The 20064-nt window shown below is 52.9% G+C and overlaps 2 protein-coding genes across 2 annotated transcripts; one reads left to right on the forward strand and one right to left on the reverse strand.

The window, feature by feature from the left end:
* Positions 1-922: 922 nt before the first annotated feature.
* LOC34618546 lies at positions 923-6163 on the forward strand. The gene is made up of 7 exons (XM_026338611.1): positions 923-1743; positions 1893-2923; positions 3132-3904; positions 5046-5242; positions 5370-5557; positions 5653-5822; positions 6038-6163. Exons 1-7 carry the CDS (start codon positions 923-925, stop codon positions 6161-6163), a joined length of 3306 nt encoding a protein of 1101 aa, XP_026194396.1.
* Positions 6164-13758: 7595 nt separating this feature from the next.
* Positions 13759-19109, reverse strand: LOC34618545 (ice-structuring glycoprotein). The gene is given in 10 exon segments (XM_026338618.1): positions 13759-13917; positions 14542-14589; positions 14702-14770; positions 15007-15104; positions 15251-16019; positions 16278-17307; positions 17448-17588; positions 17590-17699; positions 18036-18386; positions 18591-19109. Coding segments are annotated over 10 exon segments (3294 nt in total).
* Positions 19110-20064: the final 955 nt, after the last annotated feature.

Below are 20064 nucleotides of genomic sequence, written 5' to 3' on the forward strand. Positions count from 1 at the left end.
GGAATACAGAGCAGATGTAATCAGTTCTCTTCGCTCCTTAACGGTTTGTTTAGGCTGGTGGCCGCTGAAGTTTAGGGTCCGGTGTTGCAGCTTTGGGTGTGTATATAGAGGACTGTTGTAGCTGCCTCAGAGCTATTAGCCTGCGTAAACGCAAAAGGCTCCCGCTTCCTTTACGGTTTGCGACAAGGGCGCGGCACTGTGATGGTGTCCCTTGCCGCTCAGGCGGTTCTCTTTTTTGGTGTGGGGTTGTCTTTAGGGTTTCCTGGGGAATCTAATAACTGGGGGCAGAGACACCACGCCTCTGTGCAGCCTCCTCATTCTGTGTCATCTTTGCGTTAATCAATTGGCTACGCGCACACGCAGCCGAAAGGATTACCCGTGCTGTTTGTTGGCCTTCAACGCCATTGAGAATGCCGTAAAGTTCTTTGCGAGCGTTCCTTGCTTAATGAAAATCATGGTAGCCTTGGGATGTTTTGGCTTTCTTATTTCAGTGTGCAAGGAAACAAAAGATGTCCGTGCCGGCAGCATATCGCATGGGAAAAGAGCCACTCATGATGCTTGTGTCCATTTCTCGGATTTTCTGAGTATAGCTGTTGCATTACCTGCAAATCAGCCCGATTTCTGCTGTGATACTGTGCTTGCCCTTGGCGCTCTTGGGCAGCAGCAGCTCGAGGGTCACCTCAGCCACACCTCCGGGTCTCTCATTGCTGCTTCCGCCACTTTCCAGCAAAACAGGCGATCCCTTCCATTTGCAAACTTGTATTAAATGCCCAGAGTTAAATTCCTTTTAAGGATCTTTCAAGGTAGGGCTCTCAAACGCACACAGTACGCTTTCCGTGAGAACACTTGGGGACCCCTGGAGCTCGGGGGTGCCTAACCTGCAGTCACCATCTGCATCTGTCGAACCGAACGCTCATCAGACATGGAGGTCCCTGTAAAGGCCGTTGCAGAGTCGTCGCAGCGCCTGATAGTGCCCTGCTGCTGCGCTCCTCAGCAGCACCAGCCTCAGTCGACAGGGCCTCTCCCCGCTGCGGGATTAACAGATTGGGATGCTCTGTTGGATCAGGTACAGTCGGCTTTCAGCCGCGGTAACACGGAGAGACACGCGGGTAGTCTCCGTCGCATTTGCCGGCGCTATGGAAGCGGCGGCATTCCCTACGCCGAATGGGGGCCTGTGGCCCGCTTGGCTGAGGTGTACCTACAGCTAGCTATGAAGGGAGACGCCCAGATAGCAAGTGCCCTTGCTAGCCTTTGCAAGAAAGCAGCGAAGGGCCCTCAATCGAGGGCCACTACCGATGCCACATTGCATGCATCAGACGCAGCAAAGCTCGTCGAAGTCTTCTCCAGAGTCCTTGTGGGTATGAGGACAACGGAACCAGCGTCGGTAAAAGAAACAAGTGCCTCTGAGACCCCTGCTGCTGCTTCCAACTCTACTGTGGCAGGTCTAGGGAATAGTGCAGGCGTCGAGGAGTCCGAGCAGTCCTGTGGGAGCCCGTGCGTCCTTAAAACACCTCAGAAACGGCCTTTAGAGGGGGAGAATTGGGGTTCATGTGGGTCACTCGTGGTTCAATGCCCGGCTTCGGCAACAGAGACACCTGGAGCTGCATCAATTGCACCCATGTTAAGAAGGGCTGCCAAAGGCAACAGCAAGAACACCAGCACTTTCGCTGCTCTCCGCCATGCAGTCATTGAGCTCATGGAAGCAACAGCGATAGAACTATCAAAGCTTGTATTCCGTCACCAGTAAGCGAATAAACAATGCTGCGATGTTAATTTTGCTGCTATTGCACTAGAAGTCCAACTACGGTATTTCCTATCCCCACACACCTGTACGTTGAGAGTTCCTCTTGTGAGTAGCGGCCGTGCCTCCCTTACCTCCTCAGGCCGCTCAGGGATGCAGGGGTGGCAGTAGCAACATCAAGCAAACAGCACGAGCACCTCTGCAGCTCCGGAGAGGTCACTCTGAAGATGGCCCTGGACAACGTAATAAGGGCCTTAAAGGAACACAACGAAACACAATGGGGCAACCTAGAAGTAGAGGAGGAGTTCGCGCTGCTGCGAGTGCTGCAAAAATATGCCAGAGAGCCACAGGTGGCAGCGCACCTCTGTTGCTGCAGAACACTAAACGGTCTCCTATCTAAGTGTGTTGCTAGCTTGCGCGAGATGGCTAATGCCGATTGTGAAGCACAAGAAGGTAGCTCAAATACACAGGAGCAGGCAGAGCCCTCCGGAGAACCGGAGGCAGATGCTGCAGTAGTTGAGTTACGGCAAGCAGGGCCAGCGGCAGCACAAGGAACTACGGCAGCACCACCACCTCGAAGCTCCTCAGCGACCCACTGGACACGCCAGGAGTTACTGTTGCAGCTGCTACTCCAGATTCTTCAGGCTTATCCTGCGAGCCTTCATGAGGATCCGTGGGAAGCCCGCGAGCTGCTTGCAAAACTCTCTTTCTGGTTACATCAAGTGCTGTCTCCTAAGGCTTCCTTCCGAAAGAAACAAGTGCGAAATGACCTAATATGTGTACTACTCTTGATAGCGCGCCAGCCCAGGCTGCTTCCCCTTCTAACACCCAGCGGGGCTCTGTGCCAGATGTTGCGGTTCTTGACGTGTGGTTCTGCCTTGAACAAAAACGATACCGGTTCTGCTTCTTCTACCACGGCCCTGGCAGCCAAGTCACAAGCTCTAGACACAGGATGCAGCGGCAACAGCAGCTCCATTACCAGCCGCCAGAAAGATCTGGCATCGCCGGAGGACGTGGAGCTGCTGCAGCTGCTGTGGCTGTGCGTCTGCCAATGCATGGTGCATCCCTCTTGCTGCGCGAGGGCCCTCCACTTCAGTACAATAGAGGCACTACTGGCCTTTGCGGACTACGGAGATCCCCGAAGGCAGGATCTGCTAGCTTTTGCTCCCTGGCGCTTTTCCGGTGAAGTCTCCATTAGAAATGCTAGCACTGTGTTGCGCAACTCAAGCAGTGACTCGTTTAAAATCGTGCTTTCACTGGATACTGCCCCAGCGCTGCAAGAACAAGACTAGCACTGACGACCGTTCTAGGAGTACAGCCGCCAGTATAAGGACCTTAGCTCTTCTTGCACTTCTAGTCTGGTGCACAGGGTGTTGGCTTGTTTCTGCAGAGTGCCAGCTTAGAACACTTGGAGCCGCAGCAGTGAATTGCCTGGGAACCTTAGCGGTAGTGTGTCCTGCTAGCGTTGTTGCTGCTGGAGGTCCAACTGGCTTGCTGCGGATTGCGGTGTCGGCTGCGGCAGCAGGGGATGCTGACAAATGTGGCAGTGCTCTGAGGCAAAGTGTGGCCCTCCTAAGACCTCGTGGTGTTGCAGCACCCGGGGAAGCAGGAGCCAACGTTGAAGCGCCAACAAAGCAGCATCCTGTCGTCCTAGGAGGGAGACAAGTATGTGCAGTGGCCCGCAGGGCATTCCTAGAGGCCAAAGCACTAGAACAACTTCTACAACTGCTTGAAGCCCTCATGAAACAACAGCAGGAACTAGGCGCGATGGCATTTGAGGAGTTCGGCAGGCCCGGTGTTTCTCTGGAGGATTGCAGCAACTTCGGGGACCCCTGTAGTCTCACATCCTCAGATGTATGCACACCCATGGCAGCCTGCTGCTGCGTTGCGTGGCTGCTGCTAGCTCTGCTGTGTGCAGGTGATGCGGCAGCAGCTTCAGCAGTTGCTGCTGCCGACGGGCTTTCCCGTTTCTCCCGCTGGCTACGGCAGGGCATTCCCTCAGAGCCCCCCACTGCTATTCCGCTGTTTGTCTCTACAGCAGCAGATGGACTCCGGGCACTCGCGCTTAGCAGCAAAAAAACTATCGAGGCCTTTGTTGCTGCGGGGGGCACTGAGGCCCTTGTTAGCGCGTTAGAAAGGGTCCCCCGCAAGCACATCCAGCCAGTGAGCTTCGCCCTAGGTCCTAGCTAGGCGTTCTGCAAGCCAGACGCAACGAGCCTCCCCAGCACACAAATCACAGTATACACAGTTGCTGCAGCACCCGCCCGCATTATACGCTAGGTCTGACGGAGCCTACCTCCCCCAGCCAGGCAGGTAGCTACAAAACCACTAGTGACAGCTCCAGCAGAGAAGGAAAGACGATACCATGCCACGTGAACCTCAACGCAAAGGCCGGCACGACATGGAGAGGGTGGCCCCTTCATGCGCAACCCGACCTTTTGCAATGCTGTGTGGGGGCCGCCTGCAGCTGTTAGCAGCACTCACTGACGCACTCGGAGTGCCCATTGTCGCCGATGCGCTCCGGTCCTGGAAGGGTGTGCTGCAAGTTGACGGGAAGCAACAGACTCTCCATCAGTTGCTGCTGCAGATGTGGCTTGGTGAGCAACAGCGTTTCCAGTGCCTCTCTCCTGGGGGTGAGATCGCCGACCCGGCACGTCCAATGCGCCTCCGCTGTTTCGAAGAACCGCATCCTTGGCAGGAGGCAGTTGACATCAAGAAGCTTTGTAGCACTGCAGGTAAGAGGCTGCGAGACAGAGAGGCACCCACATAAGACAAGGCCCTTGACTGTGACACCGCCGGCGAGATGGTGCACCCGGTCATCGAGTTGGCCCCCTGTAAAACTAGGATGCCTATGCTCCTTCAGGGTGCCAGCAGACATCGACCCTTTAGTATGGCAAAGACTCTTCCCTAGCCTGTGGCCTCTCAAAGGTATACTGTGTATGCAGGTAACGGCTGCTGCGGTAAAACTGAAACAAACGGGGATGCGCTCGTAGCCCCTTGGGCACGCCAGCTGCCTAATGCACTTTCGGATCTCATGAAAGCCGCTGCTGAACCGCACGATGTGAGTATGATCCCCTTCAGGTACCACATACAAAAGGGCTCACACTATGGCTTCTCGGATAACCATTCAGGGACCCCAAAAAAGACTTCAGTAAATATGTTTCCAATGCCCTTTTTTCTCACAATAGGCGTGACGCGATAGGTACACTGTGAATGCTGCTGCTGTGACGTGAAACTAAGGGTGAAGGAGCACGGGGGAATTGTGGAGTTCGTGGCTTTCTCATGCCTTTCCGCTATCTGTTAGGATCTGCGGTTTGAGCTGTACACGGCGCTTCAGCAACTCTCAGCTGGCTGTGACGCCTCTCCAACTGAGCTGACCGTAGCGGAGGCACAGCAGCAGCTTCTCTTGAACGCAGGGGAGGTGCTGTGGCGCCTTGAGGCCCTAACGGAAACAAAAACCGCCCTGGCAGGTTGGCAGCTGCACAGCCTCCTTTTAGCCAGGCACTTATTACTACTCCACCATACCTAATGCCTAGCCTTTGCATAGAAAGTAAAATACATCGACTAGCGCCTCTTCCTGAAATGAAACGTTGCTCCCGCTAATACTGCCCGAACTGGTTCTGTTAAGGCGACTCTTAATACGTACATGGTCATGCCCCTACCTTCGCTTCCGCCAAGTAGTGCACACCAGTCAGAAAAAAGGTTTTGCCACTCGAGCAAAGGGCCCACCAGGAAGAAGCACCTCAGGGCACTGTGGGTGTTTTAGTGACATAAAGGCATCTGAAACAGGGCAATGCGCTCACTCTGGACAGTCATGTACTAAAAGAACTTTCCAGCCCAGACACACAGCGGATGACAGACTCAGCACAAACGCCATTTTGCACACGTTTTATGCATGTAGTTTCTTGAAGCCAATGCTGTTCTTGTTTCTCGTGATTTTACAGCAGCGGGTCTCGAACCCCTTCCTGCAGATGCAGAGTGGCTACGTGTCTCTTGGGAAAAAGCTTTCGGACGGTCCATCGAGGTACGAGATAGGCAAAGGCAACTCGCCTTTGAGCATCAGGCTAAGGAGGCAGCGGAGGTCGACGAGACAATGCAGCAACTCTCTGACGAGAGGCAACATGCAAGGAACAGGCGTAGAAAGGCGCTCGGCTTAAGCATCCCTTGGGCAGCACGAAGGGGCACTAAGAGTGACACAGGGTCCGCCAAATAGCTGGAGGTTCCCCCTGCGATTGACAAAAAAAGGAAATTACAAATTTTTTGAAGACATTAAGAGAAGCCCCCATGGGGCACCAGATAAAAGAGCGGTCATTGTACCCCGGCCGTTACAGAGGTACTAGGAATGGCGACGGCCGCCGACGTAGTAATCTGCAATGCGGTCAGCACGAGGCCTCCCTGGAAAGGGACGCGCAGGGTGCTTGAAGGCCCCTTTTGATGCTACTGCACAGCACTTCGGCGGATAATGCTGGCTGGCCTCATGCGGGGATCTCCCTTCAGATACACGGCAATCACATCTCCGTGTACTCTTGGTTTAGAGATGCAGTCCAAAGGTCTCTGTGCTCGCTAGGTGGAACGTTCACCTCCTCGTAGAAGCTTGTCCAACCTGTTTTGGATGATCCTCAGACTTTTTCTGTTATTCCTGTCCAGTCTGTTCTACCCGCACTTCTGCACTCGTCATTCCCGCCTGGTCAGAATGCGTCCATCCACTTTGTTGTACGCTTCTGCCACTGTTTTGCTTGGTGTAGCCCCAGAAAAATAGAAGGATCCTCCTTCACTGCAGCACGATTCCTCATGCTCGAGTAATCTCCAGGCGAAAGGGCACAGCAGAAATACAGTACATAGAACACAAGAATGGCGGCGATCAGCACCTACGAGGGCTACTTTTGCACAGGCTTCCAAGTTGCGAGCAGCAGCTCTAATAGCGGAGACTCATTATAATGCTTGGAAAAGATTATGCCGTATTCAACTCCAGTACTCCAGGTCTAACGGTATCTAACACCTTCGCGTCCACTGACAGGAGCAAAAGCGAAGAAGATATATTCGACGAAGCGGAGCTTTCCTGCACTACGTGTATCCTCATGAACCAAAGAGGCTGACTCCTAGGCTCTGGATACCACGGATCCGTTCAAGACGCAGCATTGATATTGGCGAGTGCTGCGTCCGTCTGGCATAATACAGCATCGAAACAAGCCTTACCACAGCTGCTGCTCGCTCTTGCGCAGCTCTCACATAGTCTCCAGTCAAAAGCACACGGGCTCGGGGTCCCACTACACAGGTGAACCCCATGGTTTAGGCTCCAGCCAGGGAAGTGACATGCACACTTCACGCCTAAACTGCTCCCATTTCACTGCCCGCGGTGTAGTGCTAGGGAGAACAATGATAGACTGATGATTCCTTTGTAGGACAAAGGATACTCAACTCCTGAAATGAAAGGGAAGGAAACGATAAAGAATAAAGATGCTCCAGTTACATACACGACGACTCCTAACACGAGGCACACTGAACCCAATTACAGGGGGCCGAACAACTGCCGTGAAGTCGGGAGACTTGTCAGTACTTCGAAAAATGTGCGGGGGCGTCACTGCTTAGTCTTTGTTATTCCCTTGTAATCAGTGGCTCTTGATATTGTGAATGCGTTAAATTTGACTTATCCTTGCACTCAAACTGTCAGCACGCCAGTAGCTTAGGTGAAGCAAGCGGCCTTGCCTACTGCGGTATGGCTTTTCTTCATGTTCAAAAATATACATACGGGCTTGAACATCACCTGCATCCTTAGCCAGCTATGATGACGCATCCTTAGTACTCTAGACTCTCGTGGCAATGAGGAAGTATGCAGATGGGTGGTGCCTATGTTGGACACAAGAACTAAAGAAGGACCCATGACAGGCTCCAAAGCCTTACAAGCAGTGGATACCGGTGCTTTGCTAAGCATTTCTAGATGGCTGAGTTGGCCCGTATCTCATACTGGGCTGCTGTGTAGTATTAGCGAGCTACGCTACACGTAGACACCTCCAATACACGCTATATTTGAGATACGAATCGGTTATGTATTAGCTAATTAATCTGTCAGTCTGCATACTCATTTACCGCAGTGGCATGTCAGTTAGCTGTGACAAGCCGCAGCGTTGTGTACATCTGCGCTAAGAGCAATGTTTAAATTACTGTGAATACCCGCAGTGCTGTAAGGGTGCAGCTACGCGCACCCTAGCTGTACGTCATTCCTCATGTTAAAAATTCTACGTAGGGGTAGAAAAATGGTAGGAGTTCTTTTGAACTTCCTCGGTATTTTCCATTCCGTGCGTATGGAGCCAGGCGTTGAACAACTTCCTGCGCTGACCTTAGGTGAAGCGCTACCGCTGGTAGTACCGTATGCTTCTACGCAGCCATTAAGCATTGCAACCGCTGTTGTGTGTGACTATTCATGAATCTATTGAAGTCGGGTGTATCTCACGTGTCTTTGCAGCCACACATCCGCTATTACTGCCAACATCCCGAATGCCAAACGGGTGAAGCTTTGACAAGGATGACTTGCTGTGGCTTAAAGCGAAGTGGGGGCTCCGCTATTTGTACATCCTCCCACTTGCATCCGCAGTGATGCTTTGCACAAATCAGCTTATAATGTTCTTTCGGGGCGTAGTGTGATTCACTCTACAGTGGGAAAGCTCTAACGGGCTTTCTGGTGGCCTGGGATGCGTTCCGCGACACAAGTGTATGCACCATGTTGGGCATACTTTCAGCAACCGAATCAGCGAAATACTGCTAACCCGGACCTTTCAAAACCGTCCGGGACCTGAATGGAGCTAGACTACTACAGCCATTGAATATATTGTTTGGCTAACACAGGCAAAGGGAGTTAATGACTTTCACGTAGTTGCCGACAGATGTTGCAATTACGTCCATTCCGCCCCGTGCGCCTGGTCTCTGCCGGCTCAGAAAGTCGCTCAATATTTTTCCTCGTGCTTAAAAGTTTACCGGATCCAACAGGGACACAATCACGGGTAGGGATCCAGAAATCTTCGGTGCGCCCTGACTGCCTTTGTGACCCTCTTACACGTTGACCGTAATATGACCACTGCGAACCACCCTGAGCTAGATGGGCAAGCAAAGCGCGCCAACCATACTCTTTTGCAGTATTTGATGCTCGTTGAAGCAAAATTTCAATTGGTTAGCTCAACTTTGACACAGGGTTGTGTCCTCTTGTATTGATCTTGCAGTATGCTGCACTAGATGATATTTACGAACAGACGAACCAAACAGGCGATTCTTCAATAAATTCTTGATAAATATAATGAGTGTAGTAGAAACGGTCGAAGTGCAGTTCAGGTGACTACATCTTCTCCTCCCTTTCTTCCCTCCATTTCAAAATACGCGCCTGCGTATTTCCCACCTATATGTCGAGACAGAGTGTATGCAAAACTGCGGAAGTGTTCCCGCTCTATCACCAATCCATAGGCAGATGGAGACGCTAAGGCATTAGAACTTAAACAAGCAAGTGTGTGCTTCAAGCGCTTCAGTGAAGTCTACATTAAAAATGGCACCTAGTGGCCAACAATGAACGAGGCACTTACCAACACAACCGCTGCGGCACAATGGCTCCCTGTCGTCGGAGAGCTGAAATATGTGAGGTTTGCGCTACAAGACAAAAAATACAAGCAAAATGTGTGAAGAGAATCAATGCACACCCTAGCGAATAAAGATCAAGGCACTTCCAAACAGAAGCGCGGCAACATGATGGCTCACTTTGGTGGAGCACTGAGTGTGTGAGCCTCCTGCTAGGAGAAAGGCGAAGAAAAAATGTGTAAAGGGATAACAAACACACAGACTAGCTCAGTAGAGCCTCCGTGTCTCATATAGCCATTTCTGCATGCAAATACAGCCGGCGCATGCACAAGTGCCTATTTCAAAAGGCGACCACCACAAAAGAGGCTTGGGGACAAACGTGGAAGCAGCACACCTGAGAACGCCGACGCACAAGTCTGACTGTAGAAAGTACCTTAGAAAAAATCGGCGACTCCTAAGCAACACCCATAGATCAAGGTACGTGATTCAAGCACAGAGCATGCGTTGGGGTAGGGCAACTACAAAAAACTGTAAGACCGTCTATGGAGAAAAGTGTCAAGCAAAACACAGCCGTCACTTCTTCCACAGGCAGCAACGCCCGCAACTGCTCCGCCGTACCACTAAGATTGGCATTCTCTACCCTAATCCACTAAAACCTGCCGCCTAGTGTGTCTTCGGCACTTGATAGCCCCAGAGTCCAGCACTTCTGGAGCTTCTTGTTACCCCAAAGCTACCTCACGGGTCACTTTTCTGCTTGACAGAGTCCGTTGATAATTTCAAAAGTAATAATGCTTCTTTAGGAAGTGAATATTGATAGTAAGGTGGTACTGCTCCACTTGTAGGCGATCGGCAGAGTAAGGAAGTGTATCGAAGCGTGAGAAAACGCCAAGTGGCCTAGCGACAAGGAGGAAAACCTTATCTTGGCACCTTTCAGTGCATCTCAGAAGACTTGCTGATTCATCAGAATCAAAGCTCCAGGCTCGAAACACGCACCAGACCGCGGTTCCTAGTTTTATTATTTTCAATACAGAGCTTAGCGCATACATTCGCATAGACCAGCCAGCTGCTCTCAGGATGCTTCCTCTGCTAAAAATGGATGCTGGCTCCATACCAGCAGGTCCCAGATCGGAATGGATAAGGGCTCCCTAGTGTGGACCAGGGATGTGGGAGAGCAACGCGTAGAGGAATTTACTGTCGTATTATACACGCACTGAGCAAACGGAGGAAAAACAAGTCTGCCATCAGAATTTTTGTGCTCATAACGTTGCAAGGACTGCTGCAGCATGAGCAGCCCACCTCACTGATGCGTCTTCTTCGCTTTTCATGCAGCTTGCTTCCGCTGAAGCCCGTTGCCTTGTTCAACTTCTATGGCTTATTGTGTGTGCTTGTTGCTCTGAATTATATTACCTAATCCCCCCACTATAAAGGCAAGTGAGCTCTAAGAAGGTTGTCTGGAGCTGTTTAGTATCCCGGGTTTACTCGGGCTTCCTCTTCGCATTTGCCGCGTCCTGTACGCCAAGACCAGTTGACACAGCCCCAACTTCCATGCTTTAGAAGTCTTGAGTTGTCTCTTCCTTCTTCGACAAAGGCATAGAAGCATCTCTCATTTGCTTCTCGAACCTCATTGGTCGAGTGTAAGAGTGCTGAGTGGCTGCTCGTCCTCTGACTACTTGGCATGACTGTTCAGGTCGACACCAAATATACTAGCAGCAAAGCAACTCTTCCTCTACGTTGGAATCTTTCAGGCCACAGATTCATATTTTTCTATGCAACGATCCATTGAATTATTCTCTTACTTCAGCTTCCTGAAGGTTCGAACAGCTTGCTAAGCTGAACTCGGCAAACCCCGATGAGTCGGGGCTTGTGTAAAGGCTTGAACTGTAGCAATCCCTGCAATAAGACCAATTTCTGTACAGAAATAAGGCCGCAACCGAACTGTTTCTCCCTCCACAAGGCTTGCCGAGGAATCAGTCGTTTCTCTTTAACGGATTACAAATCGAAGAACACCTTTATCTGGCTGAGGAAATTTTCGAGTACTTGCCCATCTTTACGGCTGTCGTGCTCTTCTTGTCTGAATAATCTCGTCAATGCATCCATACCCATATTATCTGCTGAGAGCTCATGCCTTTCCGCCCACGGTGGAGCTACTGCATTCACATCAGCTTGCACTCAAGCGTTGTGCCACCGTCAACTCCCATTACCAGAGGTTATATCCCCAGCCTATTGACAAAGCAATAACTCACTAAGTTGTCAATTACATTGTTCGAGACCAGACACATGTTAGAGGAAAACAAGGCATCCTAGTACATTCACAGCCAGTGGGTGATCGGGACACAGCTGCCTCGAAGCACGCCGTGCTACCAGCTGTAGCGCTTCAGCTCTTTCCGTAGGGAGACACTTAATCCCAGGCTCAACACGCACGGAATATAAAATTGTTGAGTGCGTTCCACAGAAACTCGCCGCTTCCCCCGCTCCCCGTGTGTTTCTCAGAGTTCCCAACATGAGGAGAGAAAGGCATTTAGGCATGCGTAGCTCCACTCGAAAAGCACTAGGAACACTCACAGCAAATTGCACAGAGCACCTAGTGCAGACGAACACAGCATTGCACCCTCTAGTATCGAGCTAAAGCTGCTTTGCAATAAATGAGATGTACGAACAGGTAAACCAATAAGTGTAAAACCTGTTACTTCTTAACCAGTATAGCCAGTGCAATGGAAAATGCTCACGCATAGCATAGCCTCATTCAGCGAGAGAGGGTCAGCTAGGGAAAACGGGCGATGCTGCACGCTACAAGCACTAATAGTGCAAATACTTAGAGACAGTTGCACACTGCAACACGTAAGGCATAGGCATTAATCGTTTTTTTGTACCGTGTTGAGCTCACTAACACTACAACAAATAGCCTGTAGGAGGAACCACCCCTAAGAGACAATTTTCCACTATTTCATGGAGAAAGTTTGCCAGTGATGTAGAGGATGCCAAAATACAGCTTTGAACCCGCTACACTCCACTAGGGGCTCTTGTCATCTACCTTCGTACCGTGAACTGAGGAGAGCGTGGTCTCTGACTGAGCATCAGAGAAAGTGAGGATACAAGCTGATGTACAGGGGCGAATGACTTCTCTTTCGAGAAGCAGAGAAGAATTTCTTTCGAAGATGCATTGGGCTCAGCACTGCAAAGGGGATCCCCAAAAGGAAATTTCTACTAAGAGTGTTGACGGCGGATGAAGGAGCCACGGCGAGCAAAGGAGCCCATATTGTAACCTTCAGGCAGCTACAGGCAGGCAGCTCTAGTTCTGCATGCATAAAATCACTTACTGAGTGTTACAGGCGCCCAATTAATATACCGTGTCAGACAAAGCATGCGCGCTCCGCAAGCCAGCCAGACCTCGGACGCACGCAAAGGGCACCCAGAATGGGCTAAGAAATGTGCCGTTACATAAGAAAGATCTGAAGGGTCATGACCAGCTCTTGTAAATATCAACAGTGCTTTAAAACGGGCTGTGCCATACAGTGCATGGTGACACCGTAGGAGCCACCCCAAAACTAGCATGCTCTGCAAGTAAGGGGGAGCGTTGGCATAGCTGCCAAAATAAGGGCCCACAGATTCTGAGCGATACCAAACGAGACTACATGCACAACATTTGCAGGCTACAGCTTGTCAATGTGCCAGCAATTGGAGGAGTCACAGAGCCTTCGCGTGCTCCCCATGCTTGTGAGAAAGGATCTGGTCCCACGGATAACATCGCCACGATCCCAAAGAGCTACTTCGAGTTCTATCAGTGGGAGAAATGCGCCTCTAAGATGACCAGAAAACGCACAAGTAGTAGCGGAATCGGTTGCAGAATTCGAACTGACATCCTCATGAGAGCGTTGTATACGGTGATCCTCCACTTGTCTGTGACTGCAATCCTCTACGGCTAGCCACAAACAGCTGCACCTGCTCCTCTGAAGGGTAGCACATAGTATTGTTCCACGGCAGTGGACGCGAAGCATCCACGAAGCCGTCCTCTAAATGTTGCCTATCAGCCAGCCTCTACATTAGGAGCATGTCTTTTGATTGATCTTTCAGCTAAATTTCAAGGCCAAGATACTCGTACTCCTGTGCAGGGTTCTTTTAAAGCGCAGACGTCCTACGATACCCGAAGCTTCTAAGCGCTCAAGGCCTTTCGTACACCTGGGAAGAGGCCTAATGCCCAACACGAGGGAGCCAAGAAAAAGTCTGCGCTGAGAACCCCGCTAAGGGTTTGGGGAGACAGGGTGTGGCTTAACTCCCCGTGGGTATACTCATCAGCGCAGAACAGGAAGACTGCCGACAGACGGCATCGCGGAACGAGGCGGTCACATCCTTTCCCTAGAAAGATTACAGGAAACTAGCAGATGCACTAGAAATAGATTGCAATCAGAAACAGGACAAGGGGGTAGGAAGCAGTGTTTCAAGAACCTGATTTTCCTTGCTTAGGTACCTACTACCCCCGGAACAAATGATCTCTCCCCCCCCTTCCCCTCAGTGCCTTCTGCTAATGAAAAAAGTACACCAAACAGTGCCAACATCCGGTCTAAACAATTGCCAGCACCTGTCACACAGGCAGCTGGGAAGATGGAGGAAGCCGTTCTCTCTTGTTTGAGGCTTTTGACACAAGCACACGCCCACATTCGAGCGAATAGGAATGCAAGTAGCCTGACCCTGTCCTAGTGACGCCCCTACCAATGCATTCACAACTGGCCCACGCCGAAGCAGCTACTCCTGGGAACGACCTAAAACGAGGGCAGCAAGACGTGTGAGATGGCGAAGGCGGAAAGGAGAGGACTCTCAGTTTCCATCAAAATGCAGCTGGTCTCTGAAGGCCCTCACGTCACTCTCAGTGATGGTGCACGACGAACCCCTCTCCCGCACGCAATCCTGAAGAAAAGACTGAAGCAGGAACAGGCACAGATACGGCACACATGCCAACAGCACTGTAGCAACAAGAAGACGAGACACCCTTGGGAGGCAGGCAGCAGCTATGCGCATAGGCCACACGACTAGCCAACAACAGCAGCTTCTGAAGCAACCAGCCCCCGTCTCTTTCCGTTCTTTCCCGCCCCTATCCTCACCCCCTTCCCACCCCCCACTAAAAACGGAATCTGCCAAGAGTAGATAGTTAGGCCCACGGTGGCAGCCAGAAATAGAGGCAGCAGACACGATCAAGGAGAGGCTGCGCATTGCACAGGGAGCTGCTGCTGGTTGAGGCCTCTTACCACGAACTTGTCTGCAAAGGACCGGTAGTTGCTAGCCATGATCATTTGCTGCGGCGACCACAGCAACACCAGAAGGACACTCCCACCGAATGAAACAGGATAGCAAGAGCAACAGCGGTCCAACAGTAACAGCAGCAACGAAGAAGTGCTGCACCCTTACCGTTTCCAGAGGCAGTCGATTGAAGGCCGCCATGAGCGCTGCCTCCGCCGTAGGCGTCTCGCTAGTCCCCTGCGGCATCGCACGCACCATAACATAGAACTGCCGAATGCAGACAGCTACCGGCTGCAGCAAGACGTAAGCGCTGCCGCAAGAATATGTTGCGACAGCCGGAAGCACAAGACCAAACAGCGCGTGTCGAGGTGTGGCGAAGGCCAAGCGAGAAGCTAACAGCGCCCTCAGCAGGGTCAGCATACAGCCACGCAGCCACAAGGAAGGAAGAGCTGCGGTATACAGCCAAGTCCAACCTGCTCGCGATCGAGCCGTTCCTGTTCTCTCAGAATCTCGGCAACAGACACGAGCCCATCCCCTTCGGCGTCCGACTGAGCCGTCTCCGAGTCGGTGGCTGCAAAGGCACATGCAAAAAGCGCAAAGAATAGCGGCAGAGGGCGTGGAGGCAGCTGCTAGTGAAGATACTGCTCGCCACGCTACACTAGGGGCATAAAGCAGGAGAAGCAGGGAGAACACGACTGGCAGCCTCGAGGGCCATACATGGGGGCGATGGTGAGCCACGGCGTCTGCAGCGCAGCCGGGGAGCATCTCGCAGTTCCTCGTCCAATGTGAGTTGCTGTTGCTGCTCCTGTTGCTCCTCTTGCTCCTGTTGCTGCTCCTGCTCCTGCTGCTGCAGGGGGGTGCCCAAATGCCTGAGCGTGTGGGGCCCCTCAAAGACAACACGGGTAGCTTCTCCAGGAATTCCGCTGAAGGGAAAATAATGCAGCAAATACTCGGCACGACCTGTTCTGTCTAAGCGGCGTCGAGGTGCCCTCCGCAGCTCTGCTGGCCACCATACAACACGCCCCTGTTGCTGCTCTTGTTGCTGCTCTTTTGGCTGCTCTTGTGGCTGCTCCTGTGGCTGCTGCGTGTCGTCAGCGATTTCTGGGGGGTCCTGGTCGTCTAGAAGCACCCAACGGACTTCTAAGCTGTCTCCTACGCGCAAGCCAGCGTCTTCCAGCAGCCTTTGAGCGTCGGCTGCAGCCTCGGATGCGGCAGCAGCGGAAGGTCTTGGTGCCGACTGCAGAGGAAAAGCAGCCCTTCGGGATAGCAGCTTGCTCACGGGAGGAGATGACAAGAAAGCAGCCGATCGCGTTCGTTTAGGCCTGCCTGGAAAGCCAGGAGGCGGTATGCCTTCGAAAGCGGCATCTGCAGGTGCTGTCTGCTGATCCTGCTTTGCAGCCGACATGGCTGGAGCCTCGTCTTCCAGAAGCGTTTCAAGAAGAGACGCGTTGCTGATAGGGCCTTGATCTGGATGCCCTCTTGGTGCCTGCGAAATCGCCGGCAGCTGCTGGTCGATAGCATCAGCAAAAGAAGAAGTCGCTGCTGCTGGCGTCGCTGCTGCTGGCGTCGCTGCTGGACTGGCTGGCGATTCGTGGGGAGGAGTGCCTCTGGAACCCGCCACTGTCAGAGCAGCTGTAGGAGGACACTCAAAAGAAGTTGAAATCACCGACTCCACCACGTCTGCATGCAGGGCAGTCGCCACTGCTGCTGCTGCTTCTGCTTGTTCTCCCGGCTTCTCGCTTGCTAGATCAGTTGCTACGGCTGCTCCAGAGTTGGGGCGGCGGGCGGAGGGAGTCGCCATTCCCCCCCAAACAAGACTGGCCGTAATAGCAGCAGCCGTGGAGGAGGACGCAAAAGAATCTCCTGCGGAAGTTACGCCTGCTGGTGCAGAATCTCCTGCGGAAGTTACGCCTGCTGGTGCAGAATCTCCTGCGGAAGTTACGCCTGCTGGTGCAGAATCTCTTGCGGAAGTTACGCCTGCAGGTGCAGAATCTCGGGATGTAGATGGGGCCGTGGTGGAAGCCAATGCGGGAGTTGCAGGTGCAGAGTCAGACGCTGATAGGACTGGCGATGATACTGCGAGTGCGAGCGCCTCGTGCAACGTGGAGGTCTCTACTCTCACCGTAAAAGGAGCAGCACCTGGAGGGCTAGCAGCAGTCAGATTTGGTGGCATTGCTACGGCTGCTAACACTGTGCGTGGAGATGCCGCTTTAAGGCCATCTGGGAAAGTGGCATCTGCAGCAGAAGATCCAGCCGATCGACGCTGCCGATTAGTCTGCCGAAAGGGATCATCCTGAGAAGGCCCCTGTATCGGCATGCAAGGCTGCTTCTGCTGCTGCTGCAGCAGTAACTGTTCTCTCGAGGCTTCCAGCTGGACCTCCCTCGCTGCTGCAATAGGAGCTAGCACTGCTTCTGCTGCGCACGGACGCATTTCGGAGGGAAGTGCAGCGGCGGAGGGGCGTTGAGATGCTTCTGAAAAAGCTGAAACTTCAGGTGCTACAGTCATTGGTGATTCTATTGGCCTCTTCAGCGTCGTTGCTGCTGCAACAGGCGTCTTAGTTGCAAGTGCTGCAGGTGACTGCTGTGGAGAGGGTAGTGCTGCTGGGGAAGGACTCGTAGCAGCTGCTGCTGCAGTTGCAGAGGCTTCGATACCACTTGTGGTTGAAACTGCTGCGGAAGCAAGTGCTAATTGTCTTGTAAGCTGTGCTGCTGCTGATGCCACGTTTGCCTGTGCAGCAGGTGTGTCGGATGCAGCTCTAGTCACAGCTGCATTCCTTGGCAGTGCTTCTCGTTCAAGTGTTGTTGTCGCGCTGCTTGCGACTGCCGCGACTGCAGTGGGAAGTGGTGAAGCTGCAAGCGGTAGATTTGCAGGTGCCTCACTGTGCGCTGCTGCTGCAGAGTAAGGCAGTACTGCCGCACGACTTGCAACAGCTGCTGCTGCTGCTGCTGCAGGCGAACAGGGTGTTGTTGCTGCTGCAATTACAGGTGCCTCACTGTGCGCTGCTGCTGCAGAGTAAGGCAGTACTGCCGCACGACTTGCAACAGCTGCTGCTGCTGCTGCTGCAGGCGAACAGGGTGTTGTTGCTGCTGCAATTACAGGTGCCTCACTGTGCGCTGCTGCTGCAGCTGCTGCAGTAGAAAGTGATGCCGTTGCAGGAGATGCAGCTGCCTTAGTTGCAAGCAGAGGGGAAGCTGTTGGGCGTGCTGCAGCGGATATTGTTGCTGTTGCAGCTGCATTCGGTCCAACTGCGTCCCCTGCAGCCGATGCAGCAGCAAATGCAGCAGCAAATGCAGCTGCAGACACAGGCCATGCACCCACAGCTACATTAGGTGTATGGGATGCCGCTGCAGTTTCAGACGATGCTGATCCTGAACTTGCAAGTGACGCTGCTACAGCTGCGCCCGTCACTGCTGCTGCTGCTGCTGCAGTTGTAGGTGAAACTAGTGCATCGGGAGCAGCAGCAGCAGTGGCTGCCTTCGCAGCAACAAGTCTCTGGAGAACTGCTGCTGACTGCGCTGTGGGGGCTGTAGATCTTGCCTCTGTGGCTGCAGTGTCAGTAGGTGCTAGCAGCATGGCTGCTGAGGATACAGCCGTTTCAGACAACGCAGAGGAGACCGGAAGAGGCGCAGCTGCATCTGCATCTGTACTTGCAGAATCTGGTAGCCTTTGCGTTTCTTTGGCTCCCCTTGAATCCCCCAGTCCACGCACGTGTGCTGTTGACACAGGTGTCGCTGAGTTGGAAGCAGGCATGTGCAGGATCGCTCCTGCTCCTCCTTGTGCAATTGCAGCCACAACGCGCGGCAAGGCTTCGAATTTCGTTGGAGCTGCCACGTCACAAGCTCCTAACAGCATCTGAAACTCAGTTTCCAGTGGCAAAGTCGCTGCTGTTTCTGCTGCTGTTTCTGCTGCTGTTTCTGCTTCTGTTTCTGCTGCTTTTTCTGCTTCTGTTTCTGCTTCTGTTTCTGCTTCTGTTTCTGCTTCTGTTTCTGCTGCTGCTTCTGCTGCTGGTGTTGTCGTTTGTGTCGGGATGGGTGCGGCAACGCTAGCTGTTGCTGCCGCTGCTGCAGCGGCTCGTGCAGTTGAGCAGTCTGCTAAAAGAGCAGCAACACATGCCGAAGAAGGCACTGCAACCTGTGAAACAAGCGCCTCGGCTGTGGCTCCAGATGCAGTGGGGGGGCAGCAGCCCTGTGAAATCGTGCCTGGTAGTGGATTGCTGCTTCTGCTGCTGCAGTCGGCTGTCGGGAGAGTGGAGGGAGGCGGAAACAAAGCCTCTCTAGGGGGTTCAGTGATAGTCAAAGCAGCGGTCTGCACCACTTTTGCCAAGGACAGACTGACATCCATGCCACTGTCACTGGAAGCCTTGGGGAGTTTCACATTGGGGACTGCAACGCATTTCCCAGTCTGCGGATTGTGGGTGTACTGCCGTTTAAGCGAATGCTCCTGCTGCTGCGCCTCTGAGGTCAAGAATGCCAAAGGAGATGATGGCTGAGGCAGTAGTACAGCTGGGCAGTGGCTTGTTGTTGCAGCAGCACCAGCAGCAGCAACAGCAACCAGAGCAGATATATCCCTAGACATCGCGTTGTTATCCTCCGGCTCTGCGGCATGCTGGATATTGGCAGCAGTGAACGCGCCACTTGCTTCTGCTGACGCTGCTGCTTCTGCTGCTGATGCGAGAGCTCCTGTTACTCCTCCGGGTGCCGCTGTTTCTGCTGATGCTACTCCTCCTCCTGCTGATGCGAGAGCTTCTGCTACTCCTCCTGATGCCGCTCTTCCTCTTGATGCCATTGTTTCTGCTTGCGCCACGACGTCTGCCTTTCTGTGCGCTGCATCCTCTGCTGTTGGCGCTGGTGTTGTTGGAGGTGCTTCGGCTGCAGGACTGCTCTGTCTGCTGCAGGGAGTGGCCTCAGAGGCTTTAGAAACGCCGTTGCTGCAGCATATGTCCATTTTCAAGTGGTTTCGAAAGCGTCTGCTGCAGGTGAGCACTGAAGGAGGAGGCTCTCACTCACAAGGTCACTGAGCAGCTCCTCTCTGGGCTGTTCGGATGCTGTTGTTGCAACTGGCCACGCGTCCGCGCACCTAAAATTCGATAAGAAAGACAACTCTATAGCATTTAAAGATGCTCGGAAACTGCCGCACAAAGGCCTTCGAGTTCCCAGGCCTCGTCACTGCCTTCATAACGCCCGATCGTACCGCCGCGGCTGCCGTACCACTATAGCGACAAGAACAACAGCGCGCATCAGGAGGCTCTTGCATGTACTTCTCCTGCTGTTACTCTGAAATCTGGCCTCATTTGCACCGTATTCTCGAGCTGCTAATTCGGTAGCGTCTCGGAAGGTGCTTGGGAAGCTTGACACACAACGGGTTCCCCCGGGGGCCGTGCAGAGGCCCTCAAGACCGTAAGGGAGGCTGCGAGATGCTCCCAGATATTTGTTTAGAAAATCTCAGCTAATAAGAAATCACACATTTAGTCAGTACGGCTTTTATGGGAAGGCTCAATCAGCTGGTAGCGGCCCCGCAGTGGGGGGCTGCT

Source organism: Cyclospora cayetanensis, unplaced genomic scaffold, assembly GCF_002999335.1.
Source record: "Cyclospora cayetanensis isolate NF1_C8 unplaced genomic scaffold, CcayRef3 CcayRef3_contig_105, whole genome shotgun sequence".
Taxonomy (NCBI): Eukaryota; Apicomplexa; class Conoidasida; order Eucoccidiorida; family Eimeriidae; genus Cyclospora; species Cyclospora cayetanensis.